The sequence below is a fragment of the Lutra lutra genome, chromosome 9 (assembly GCF_902655055.1).
Source record: "Lutra lutra chromosome 9, mLutLut1.2, whole genome shotgun sequence".
Taxonomy (NCBI): domain Eukaryota; kingdom Metazoa; phylum Chordata; class Mammalia; order Carnivora; family Mustelidae; genus Lutra; species Lutra lutra.
In genome coordinates, this window is record NC_062286.1 from 122,169,092 (window position 1) to 122,181,637 (window position 12,546).

Here is a 12,546-nt window from a genome sequence, read left to right on the forward strand (position 1 = left end):
AGATGCTTAACTGACTGAGCCACCCAGGAGTCCTGGAAAATGTTCAATCTTAAGTGAATTTACATTTTATTCATTACAGTAGCATGGACAGCTAGGGCAAAGAAGTTAAGGCCAGGTTTTTTTTTTTTTAAGATTTTATTTATTTTATTTGACAGAGATCACAAGCAGGCAGAGAGGCAGGCGGAGAGAGAGGGAGGAGGAAGCAGGCCCCCTGCCGAGCAGAGAGCCTGATGTGGGGTTCGATTCCAGGACCCTGGGATCATGACCTGAGCCGAAGGCAGAGGCTTTAACCCACTGAGCCACCCAGGCGCCCCAAGGCCAGGTTTTATAAGCCTTGTGTATTAGTGTCCTTTTCTTTTTTTTTTTTAAGATTTATTTATTTATTTTAGAGAAAGAGAACGTGAGTGGGGGAAGGGGCAGAGGGAGAGAATCTCAAGTAGACTCCTGCTAAGTGTAGAGCCCATCGCAGGGCTTAATCTTTGAGCCATGGGATCAAAGACCCTGGGATCAAAATCATGAATCCGCCACTTAACTGAGCCATCCAGGTGCCCCTGTGTATTAGTTTTCTATGGCTGCATAACAAATGACCATACATTTAGTTATTTAAAATAGCACTCATTTATTAGCTAATGGTTCTGTGGTCAGAAGTCCAGGGAGGCTTGGCAGGGCTCCCTAGTTAGTGTCTCAGAAGCTCAAAATGATGGTGTTGACCAGACTGGGTTCTTATCTGGAGGAAGAATCTGCTTCAGTCTCTTGTTCAGGTGGTTAACAGAATGCCTGCAGTTCCTTGTGGTTGTAAGTTTGAGATCTCTGTTTTCTTGTAGGCTGTCAGCTCTGTTCCTCATGGCCACCCACTTCTTTTCTTATGTTCCCTCACCATTTAAATCAGTAATGACATAGTGAGTTCTTACTCTTCAAATCTCTGACCTCTTCTGCTACCAATAGGAGAAAACTCTGCTTTTAAATACTCTTTTCATCTGTAACAGTTTGCATCTCCCTCTTTCACCCCCAACCAATATCTTTTATTTGTAGAACAAGCCAGATCATTTATCCTGGAGAAGCACATTCTGCCTTCGATTAATAGCATCCTCATGCTCTTTGTTTGTGGACTTTTAAAGTTTTTTAAAAAATTTATTTGAAAGAGAGAAAGAGCATGATCTGGGGGAAGGGGCAGAGGGAGAGGGAGAAGCACTCTTCCCACTCAGCAGGGAGCCCAATGTGGAGCTCATCCCAGGACCCCAGCATCTTGACCTGAGCTGAAGGCAGACACTTAGCCTCCTGAGCCATCTAGGTGCCCCTCATGCTGTTTTTGAACATACTTCCTATCTTTTATAGTCCTATAAACTGATAGTTAGCTCCTGAAGCTTAATTAGATTCAGGTCAGTTTTCTTGGCAGAAGTATTTCGTAGGTGGTGATGTGTACTTCCTGTCATTGGTGCATGATATCTGGTTATTTCACTTTTAGTTATGATAAAGTTGGATCAGCAGATTTGGGTATTGTCAGATTAACCTATCTTTGTAAACAGTGTATAGTAGGGATTTGTTTTTTTGTTTTTTATTTTAATCCAGTCTGACAATCTCTATCTTTTAATTGGGGAGTTTAGTCTATTGATGTTTAATGTAACTGTACTGTTGGGTTGAAGTCTACTATCTTGTTATTTGTTTTTTATTTGTCTGACTATTTTTTTCCTCCTTCTTTCCTGTCTTAGATTGAATAATTTTTTATTATTTTGTTTGATCCCTTCTGTTGGTTTTTAGCTCTACTTATTTTTTTAGTAGTTGCTCTAGAGATTGTAATATGCATTTGAATTTATCACAGTGTACTTTGAATTCTTATTTCACCATGTCACAGGTAATGAAAGAACCTTATAAGAGTATATTTCTATTTAAATTCCCATCATTTGTGCTCTCATTTTCGCACTTTTTACTTTCTTTTAAGTATCACAGCCTTATACTGTCTGTTGCTTTCATATATTTTTTCAATTTTATGGCTATTTATGGGAGGAGGGTAAGTTCAGTACCTTTAATTCTGCCATGGCCAGAACTGGTAATCCCAGTTAATGTTTTGCAATCCATGGCAGTTGCTATTCTTTTTTTTTCTTTTTTCTTTTTTGAAGTGTAGTTGACATACAATAACAGTTGTTATTCTTTTTGATGCCCAGAATGTCCCATTTTGACGAGTGGGCCGAAATGTCTTTCTGTGTGTGTTTTTTGTTTGTTTTTATGTGATATGATGTCTTAGGCTTACTTTTACATTTCCTGCTCCAGACTAGAATCAGTAATTGCTACTGATTTGTTGGATGCCTTGTATATGCTGGGTACAGTGGATATGTTATCTTGAGTTAATTGTCTTAATTCTATGTGGTCAGAAATATTATCCTGTAATAGAGGAGGAAATGGAAGCTCAGAGAGGTTAAGTAATTTGCCCGATATCTGCCAGCCATCATCTGAATACCATATGGCAGAACTGTTGACAAACTATGGCCTTCAGAGTCAAATCCAGCTTAAAGCCCGTTTTTATAAATAAAGGTTTATTGAAACATAGCCATGCCCACTCATTTATATATTGACTGTGGCTGCTTTTGCACTTTGGTGCTAGAGTTGACTAGTTACTTAAGAGACTGGCCCCCAAAACCTAAAACATTTACTCTGTGGTCCTTTGCAGAAAATTTGCTAATCCCTGCTGTGTGAGGTCCACACTCATTCACGTTTCTTCCTGATAGTTGTTTCTTGTTTCTGCCTGCTGTTTCCTTCCTGTGTTTGACTGTTTTAAGGAAACAGACTTTTCCTTGTGACTGCCCTGTTATAAATCCTGTAGGGGAATGTACCTTCTTAGTAAAATTAGTTTCACTCCAAAGAAAGAGTGCAAGCATCAGTGCTAGTGAACCCAAGTTTGTTTTTAAAGATTTAATTTTTTATTGGAGGAAGAGAGTGCGGAGCAAGTGAGTGAGAGAGAGAGTGAGCGAGAGAGCGAGAGAGGGCATGAGCCAGGACGGGGGAGAGGGAGAGGCAAATTCCCCATTTAGCAGGGAGCCTAATGCGGGCTCGATTCCAGGCTCCTGGGATCATGACCTGAGCAGAAGGCAGATGCTTAACTGACAGCCACCCAGGCACCCCTTGCCCAAGTTTTTGATTCTGGTTCCATTTGTCTGTAAAAGGGTAGTGATGATGTCTTCCTCACTGGATCATTGTAAAGATAAAGGGAAATCATATTATGCCAAGTAAGTGATTGGCCCCCAAAAGGCCCTTTAAGTGGTAGTTATTATCATCATCAATATTTAAAAAGTTTTACCTCTATTTATAATTTATTCAGGTGAGTTCAGATAATGCCTGGCGCGAGACTGAAATGTACAGGAGGCTGCAGTGTCTGTAGGGGGGGGGGACACCTGGCAAAGAGAGAAACTGGAAGACACAGAGTGGAGCAGCCTTGACTCGTAGAGGTTTTGTATGGTGAGGTATAAGAGATAAAATTGGAATATTAGGTCAAGGTTGAATTTTGGTGGATTCGAATGCAGGACAAGCAGTTTCTACTGGTCATTTTCAAGCTTCCATGGAACTGTAGGATTCAGTTCCATGAACTGTAGATTCAGGAGGGATCATGGGGGAGTGAGCCGCTCTCACATTAGCTAGAACAATACCTTTTTCTCTGTCTTCATGATTGGGAGTTCCATGGATTTAGGTTGAACACATACTCCTAGAGGTAGTCCCTGCGGATGTCCCGAATTTGAAGAGACATTGATCAGGGCTGAAGATACAGACTGAAGCTATCCTGCACACTACACTGTGGTCAGGGTATTGCACGATTGGGCCAGCTGTGGCTTTAGGTTTATAAAACAGACTTTAAAGTCAGACTTTACAACTGAGTGACATGTGCAGCTTACTGAACCTTTCAGAATCTGTTTTTCTCATCTGTAAGATAGAGATAATAATACTAATAGTCCGCTCACAGGTGATGCGTGTTAGGGTAGTTAGCATGGTGCTGGCATATCGTGAGAATGTACTAGTATTAGCTCTCAGCTCTTCTCTATAGTAATAAGGATTAATATACATTGATTGACATTTTTCCTCAAACTGTCCTCCCCACTGCTTGATGTCTAATAAACACAGGCTGTTCAACAAATAGTTGTTGAATGAATTGTAAACGTTAGCATATTAGAAATGAAAGCCCTCAGATGTGCCTGTTGATTAGAAAATAAATGGGCGAATCACATACTTTACTCTTCAGTCGCTTATGGAGCGTGCTGTGGTGATTGTGTAATGTTTGTGTTATAAGCAATGGAAGGAAGCGAGTTGTATGGAAGTTTCAAGTGATCGAATTGCCTTATTGGATGTGCACACTAAATAAATCCATTGAGGACAGTCTCCATTACTACCACTTCCGTGTGGTGGAGCGTGTCCTGCTCCATTGTTGTTGCTTCCAGCTGAGCAGAGGGAACACCGGTCCTGCTAGGGGCACTGAACTGGTTGTTCTCATAGATAGGTTCTTAGGGGAGATTCTTAGGGGAGATTTTGGTTATTCTGCCACAGAGATTTTAGCAGCAAAACCAAGAGGAATGGGGCTTAATTAGAAGATGAGGATAGAAAGCAGTTCTAGGAACAGTAGAGTGTGGGATGAGAGTTGGTTTTAGGTATTATGAAGAGTGAACATCTTTCATTTTAATAGTCAGGTACTGTACACGTGTATTTAAAAACCATCAGCACACGAGCATGGTGATTTTGTAGATATATTGCTTATGGTGGGAGTTTTGTATTCATTATACTGAAAATTTGAAGTAAATAGGATATATACTATGGCAAAAATTGTGATGTATTCGAGCAACTGCAATCCGTGAACTTTAGGCGCTGTAACAGGTTGTCAATGATACACTTTCCCTGTTGGTAAAAGGGGGTGGTGAATCCCTTACAGGGTTGTTGTGGGGACTAAATGAGATGATAAGGATAAAGTGCTTAGCTCAGTTCCTGGTACATGGTGAGTGCTTAGGAAGGTCAGTATATTGTACCATTCAACAAGGACTGAGTACATGCCGAGGGCCAGGTACTCAGCTGGTTGCTGGGCATAGGAGGCAGTCAGACATTTCTTCCAGCCCTAGTTATTTATGGAGCATCTGCTGTGTGCCAGCCATTATGCTAACTGCAGAGAAGATAACAGCTCATTATCTAGTGAAAGGCAGGGGCCATGATAGTGAGACCAGGTGCTCCGTGCAAAGGGACACCTAGTGCGTGGAAAGTCCCAGACACACGTGTGTGAGAGTCCAGCAGAGGGAGCAGCGCTCACCCTGTCTGCTGAGAAAGCTCACTATAAGCCCCGACCTTGTGCAGGGGCTTGTGGTCTGTACTGGCCGCTGCACGGTTTAGTCAGTCACTCAATAGATACTTAGTGAGTTTCTGCTCTGTGCTAGGCGCTGGGGATTCAGTGTTGAACAGTGAGAGAGAGCCTCTGCCCTCTTGGAATGTATACTCCAATAGTGGAGTTTGGCATTGGTCATATAATCAAATAGATGTATGAATATTTGTAACAATGCTAAATTTTATGAAGGTGAGATAGATGGTGTTATAAATAGGGGACTTTGACCTGGTCAAGGATGGCTTTCCCAAAGAAATCTCTGAACCTAAATCTCACTCTGTATCCCCCTAAGTTACAGCTCCTTGTCATGCCTCTCCAGGGCCTAGAGTAGCACCTGGTAGGCACTCAGTTGCTGTTTACTAAGTGAAGGAAGGTATAGTTGATCTGAGTTCTGAAGGGAAAGTAGAAGTTAACTGGGAAACAGGGGAGGGAAGGAACTTCAGGCAGCGGGAATGGCAGGTGCAAGGGTCCTGTGCAGGCAGGGAGCAGATTACATTTGAGAAACTGAGAGGAGGCAGCATGTGGAGCAGACCATGAGAGAGAGAGAGAGAGGGAGTAGTGGAGCCCGGGGGGAAAGTGGGGGCTAAGTCTCAGTGCCTTGGCAGCCACAGGAAAATGTTTGCTTTTTCTCTAAAGAGCAGTTGATTTTAAGCAGCAATTATCAGGATCCATTTTCATTTTGGAGAGGTTTCTCTCCTGTTCTGTAGAGGACAGACTTTGGCAGGGGAATATGGGGCAGGACTGAATGCAGAAAGGGTGCAAAAGATAACACCCAGACTTCCAACTTCTGCTGCACAGGTGGGTGGTTGGGCCATTCTGTAAGATAGAAACACAGAAGGAGAATTAGGTTTGTGTGGGCAAAATCATGGGTTTGGTCTTAAACATGTTGAGCTTGAAGCGCTTTTGAGTTATTTCAGTGGCCGTTGAGAGAAGTCTGACCCGGGAGTACAACTCTGAGACGATCTGCACAGGGGTTTTGTAGAAGCTGTGGGCGTGAATGAGATTGCCTAGGGAGAGAGAGAATGGATGAGAAGTGGGCCAAGGAGTTTAAAAACTCCAGTGTTGAATGGTCAGGTAGAAGAGGATGAAACTAAGGAGCAGCTGAGAGTAGGACAAGAGCCAGGAGAGTGCAGGGGTATCTCGGAAGGGAAGGGAGGGAATATTTCAGAATGAAGACGTGATCAGTTCTGTCCAGTGTCGAGGGAGGGAGCTTTTCCAATTTGGAGATTCACTGGTAGAGAAAGAAGGTAGCAGGTTGGGTGGAGGGGTTGTGGGGAGAAGGATCAAGGAAAGCTTATTTTAAAAGAAGTCTTGAGTTTTTTTCTTTTTTTAAGATTTTATTTATTTATTTATTTGTCAGGAAGACAGAGAGAGAGAGAGAGGGTGCGTGCACACGCGGGTGAGAACACACAAGTGGGCAGAGTGGCAGGCAGAGGCCGAGAGAGAAGCAGGCTTCCTGCTGAGCAGAGAGCCCAATGCTGGACTTGATCCCAGGACTCTGGGATCGTGACCTGAGCTGAAGGCAGTGGCTTAACCGACTGAGCCACCCAGGTGTCCCTGGAGTTTTGTTAATATGTCGGGAATTACCAGTTGAAAGGGAGAAGTTGAACTGACAAGGTGAATGGGCTTCCAGATGGAGAGAAGAGCCTGTACTAAGCCTGGAGGGTTAACTGTGCTTGTTGGGTGTTGGGGGGCAGTGGGTTGGTTTTCCGGGGCAGCTGGAGCAGAGGCGTGGGGAGAAGGGTGGTAAGAAGTGCATATAAAAAAGGTGGGCCCGGTTACAAAGGACCTGTTGCGGGGGCTTTCGTCTGGGTATGCCTCGACAGCATGACGCCATAACAGAGTCTGGCGAGAATACAGAGCGTGGTGTGAGAGAGTAGTTGGGAGGGGCGCCTGGGTGGCTCAGTGGATTAAAGCCTCTGCCTTCGGCTTAGGTCATGATCTCAGGGTCCCGGGATCGAGCCCCGTATTGGGTTTTCTGCTCAGCAGGGAGCCTCCTGCCTCTCTGCCTACTTGTGATCTCTGTCTGTCAAATAAAATCTTTAAAAAAAAAAAAAGAGTAGTTGGGAGATGTTAATGGAGGAAATAAGGGAGAGGTAAGTGTAACTGGGAGATTCCGCTGTCTTTTCTTGGCTCCTGATTCTGTTCAGGGAACTGGAGGGAAGCATGGGTAGAGAAAAGCACTGATGCACTTCACTCAGGAGGACGTTTAGCTGATTGGAGTCTCAACAGAGGGCACAGAAAGTTGGAGAGGAGCAGATAGGGAAGGACATTTAGGGGGTGATTTGCAGGTGTCAGTCGGGAAGATGAATCTGGGATGAGGACAGCTGAAGTCAAAGTTACAGTGGCCAGCTGAGGCCTCAGCCCTGGGTGGGCTTACTGAGCCTCCAGAGTGTGTCTTCTGGGGCCTTCTCTCCCTTCTGCTGCTGCTTTTAAAACCAAGTTGACATTGGGAGCTTGGAAGCCACTGACTGCTCATACTGTTTACCTTGATTTGTCTGGGCGAATATTTAAAATTGGCATGTTACTGGTTTTCTGCCAGCACAAATCAGAGGTTGTACAGCTCAGACTGTGGAGCCAGGCTGCCTGGGTTTGAATTCTAGCTCCTCCAGTAAGAGCTGAGTGACTTTGGATAAGTCACTCTGACTCTCTGATGCCTCAGTTTTCTTGTCTATAAACTTAAGATAATAGGAGGACCTAATGCATAATGAGAAATGCACATAAAGCACTTAGAACAGCATTGACACATTTTAGGTTCTCAAAAAGGGGTAGCAATGACCATAATCCCTGTTTGGGGTCTCAGATGCTGTTATTCTATCATTGAAGCACCAGATGGCGACAAAGCACATGTCTTAAGCTTACCCACAGTCTGCTGAGGGATTCCTTGGCTAGATTGTTTTCTTCAAACCCCTAATTTGTGCAGTGTGAAGTATTCCTTTCTTTAGTTTCTTTCTTTCTTTCTTCTTTTAAGATTTTATTTATTTATTTGTCAGAGAGAGAAAGAGAGCACAAGCATGGGGAGCAGAGGGGAGAGGGAGAACAGGCTCCCTGCTGAGCAGGGAGCCCTCCGATGCGGGACTTGATCCCAGGACCCTGGGATCATGACTCAAGCCGAAGGCATACACTTACCGTCCGAGTCACCCAGGCATCCCTCTTTGGTTTCTTTCGAACTTTTGGTTGAAACTCATTTGTTTTGAGACTGCTATTTAAATTTTATTCATAAAATTAAAAAATAGGTTTTTGGTTAGAGTAACACGTGTACACAGTTAAACATCAGATAATACAGCATAGCAGTTAGTAGAAAGCAGGAACCTATTACATACATGGCCCACCTTGCCCTACACCCTGTCCTACTCCTCAGAAGCACCCACTTTTAACTATTTCATTGCCATTTAATTATGAATAGGTGGATTTTATGTTACCTCAATCAAAATATTTAGTGATAGAACTATTAAATAATATGTCTTTGAGTTTGATACAGTAAGAATAGTGTCGGTTTTATAATGTGCCTACTTTGTGGCAGATGCTGTGATTGGGGTTTATCAAAGTCTTTGCTCTTAGGTAACTGGTCATAGGGGGAGGTAGTTAGTACCATATGGTAAGTGCTTTGGGGGAGCACTCTGGAGGGAAGGCACCTGGCCTAACTTGAATGACCTAACTTGAATGAGCAGAGATGCAGATAGGAGCTGGTTTGGCAGACGGTAGGGACAACAGACACATGCTTCCAGCGGTGGGAATAGCAGAGTCACATAAATGCTGAGATCCTGGTGTCTTTGAGTCGCCACAGTAGGCTGGAGGGCAAGATTTGGGAATTCGAGGTGGGTGGTATAGTGATAAAGCTGGCACTGAAAATGAATGTCAGTCATGAGGGCATTTTATGCTGTATCAGAAACTTGGAATCTTGTTCTGAGGATAATAAGGAACTACCCAAGGGTTTTGACAGCAAAGTAACATGGTTGCATTTGTATTTTGTCAAGATTACCCTTGAGCAGTCAGTATGCAGAATGGACTATGTGATTTGAGACCAGTTAGGAGATGATTGTAACAATCTAGGTGAGAGATGGCAAGTGTCTAAAATAAGGCCATGAGAGAAGCCAGAGGGTGGGGATTGGGTTTGAAAAATGAGAAGGGAGGTAAGCTCACTAGGCCTGTAGGGTAAGGGAAAAGTCAAGAATGATTCCCAGGTTTCTACCTCAGGTAGTTGGGTACGTGGTGATGCCTATACATAAGCTGGGAAGCCCAGATGAACAAATAGAAGGTTTCAGGCTCATTTTAGATGTGTTGAACCTGACTTAGCTTTGAAGACATCTAAGTGGAGACCCCAGTACATTTAGAATCAGAGGAGACACTTAGCTTTGTCACCTTCACCAGGTAACTTACTACTCTGAGCCTCAGTTTCTTTTTCTGTTAAATGGGAATGATAATATCTACCACAGGGTTTTTAGGTGTTCATTAAAAGGAATAATATCATAAACTTCCAGCACAGATTATGGCCAGAGCAGGTGGTCAGTGGAAGTGGTTTCTTTCCTTTTTTTTAGGGTTCAGAAGGACTAAAGTACTTGAGGTTTGTTGCTTTTGGCATGAACTCAGCAATTTTGTGTAATACAGTGTCCTGTGGAAAATACCTGCTTAAAACATGAACTCTTGCATAGCTCATACTTTAAGCCATCACAGATTGCTTAGAATTTTGTCATCAAAAAGCATGTATAGGGGCGCCTGGGTGGCTCAGTGGGTTAAGCCGCTGCCTTCGGTTCAGGTCATGATCCCAGGTCCTGGGTTCGAGCCCCACATCGGGCTTTCTGCTCAGCAGGGAGCCTGCTTCCTCCTCTCTCTCTGCCTGTCTCTCTGCTTACTTGTGATTTCTCTCTGTCAAATAAATAAATAAAATCTTAAAAAAAAAAAAAAAGCATGTATAGGGTGCCTGGGTGGCTCAATGGGTTAAAGCCTCTGCCTTCTACTCAGGTCATGATCCCAGGGTCCTGGGATTGAGCCCCACATCAGGCTTTCTGCTCAGCAGGGAGCCTGCTTCCTCCTCTCTCTCTGCCTGCTTCTCTGCCTACTTGTGATATCTGTCAAATAAATAAAATCTTCAAAAAAAAAAAATGTATACTTTCCCAGTCTCTGTGTATATCACCACTTATCACTGACTTTCCACCCCTATTTAGAAAGCGTGCACCTTCATTAAGTCAAACCTTGATCCAGGCAATGTGGATTCCCTTTTCTATGCTGCCCAGTCCAGCCAGGCCCTCTCGGGGTGCGTGGTGAGTCTAGCTTCTACCTTTATATTTACTTTTAAACCATAAAATGTTTTTTTAAAGAGGGAGGGTTGTGTCAGATTAATTTTTTTTTTTAAACAATGAGAATCCATTAGTGTGGGTGGAAGTTCCATTCTTATGATTTTATTTTTCTTAAGAAAATGGAGTTTACTTTTTCCCCAAGTCTTCACTTTTTGTGCCTTTTAAATAACTTTCTCCTATATTGCCTCTCTTCTGGGAAGCCTTGATTTTTCTTTCCATCTTCCTTTAATGTTTAAAAATGTTCAAAGTAAAGGAAGAATACCCCTCATACCAGAGTTCTGGAAATCCAATTTATCGAACAGAGGGGACCTGTATAAGTAGACCAGTGACTTGCCAGAATCTTTTCAAAAGTGTTGTGCGGCATTCCCACAGACACTGAATTCTGGCGTCTGAGGAGCTGAAGGGGGGACGATCGTGCGCCGCCGGGTGGTGTGACTTGGGCGGTCCCTCCCCGTGTTGTTTGCCACAGACTGCCAGCACCTGTTCTAAAACTGTGTCTGCCAATCCTTTCTTAGATCTCTATTTCCAATGAGACCAAAGATCTGCTCCTGGCAGCTGTCAGTGAAGACTCATCTGTTACCCAGATCTACCATGCTGTGGCCGCCCTCAGCGGCTTTGGCCTTCCCTTGGCTTCCCAAGAAGCACTCAGCGCCCTTACCGCTCGCCTCAGCAAGGAGGAGACTGTGTTAGCGTAAGTTGTCGTGTCGAGCGCGTCTCAGGCTTCATTTGTGGTGGAGACTGTTCATCCACTGGTTCAGCAAGTCTTTTCTGGGCGCCTCGTATGAGCCATGGGTTCTGCCGAGCACCGCAGATGCGGTATTGAACTGAGGCAGGCAAGGTCCCTGTCCTGATGGGCTCATCTGGACACTGTGTTCCTCACGACACTGAGGCAGAGCATGAACGCACTGCCCTAGAAAGACAGAATTGCTTTTGAGGTGAGAGGCTACAGCCAGGGTTAGGAGATGACTGAGGGAGCGTGAGGCCAGCGAGCCATGTACATCCCTTGTTGAGCACGGTGAGCTGTTGGCAGTGGGGGCTCTGCACCGGAAGAGGGCTTACGGCATCCCTTGAAGTTGTGAGACAGCATCTGGTGGGAGACGTGGGTGCTCAGAGCGGGGAGCATTCTAGGAATCAGACTCTACTCTTCTGCAAAAGGCTTGGGTGAAGGAGAAGCACCTTATAGGAAAAGAACTGAGCAATTTTCCTCTTCGTTTCGAACTTAAATATTGTAACTGACTTGAGGATGTTGACCAAACTTGAGAGTAACAGTATATGTAGTTTTCTCCTTTAACACCGAAACTCCTCATTTAAAACGGTCTATGTATTTTTTGTTTGTTTGTGTCCCCCATTCAGTTGCAACCCCCCAAAAAGGGTGGAGCGTGCCTGGCCTCCTGTTAATTATTTAGCAAGAGTTGGGGACACCGATTCCCTGTTGCAGAATAGTTCAGTTGTTTCCCAGCTTTTTGGGGGTGGGGGTGGGATTGTTTTGACTAAGTAAAATCAAAATGTTTAAACTGGAAGCTTTGTTAAAGACAGGGCTCCTAGTCAGTTACATTCTCTGTGTCATTTACACCCTACTCATTTTCATATGGTTAGTCATTAGCGACTTTGGGGCTACTTTTCCTAAGGCTGATGTTTTGTATACATTTTGCCCAGTATTTGACCCTGCTGTCCTTCAGTTTTAGGTCACATTATTTTGGTCTCTCATAATCTCTTGGGGAAGATCCCCAAGGATCCCCAGTGAGATCCCTAGTCTCATGTCATGATATCACTGTCAGTGCCTCAATCTGATGCCACCTTCTACAGCAGAATCTTTCCCATTTCCTTCCAAGCAAAAAAGAAAGTCTTCTTCCTCAAAATCCCAGAACAGGAAAAAATACAAAGAGAGTATATCCATTTTGGAGT

General features: G+C 43.9%; 1 protein-coding gene across 2 annotated transcripts in view; it reads left to right on the top strand.

The window, feature by feature from the left end:
* The window catches only part of RPN2 (ribophorin II), a 57,239-nt gene that overhangs the window by 5,661 nt on the left and 39,032 nt on the right, over nucleotides 1–12,546 (top strand). For both annotated transcript variants that reach the window (XM_047744387.1, XM_047744389.1), the window contains exons 3-4: nucleotides 10,510–10,605; nucleotides 11,157–11,332. In XM_047744387.1, coding sequence (XP_047600343.1) covers nucleotides 10,510–10,605; nucleotides 11,157–11,332 — 272 coding nt within the window. The remainder of the gene's footprint in view (nucleotides 1–10,509; nucleotides 10,606–11,156; nucleotides 11,333–12,546) is intronic.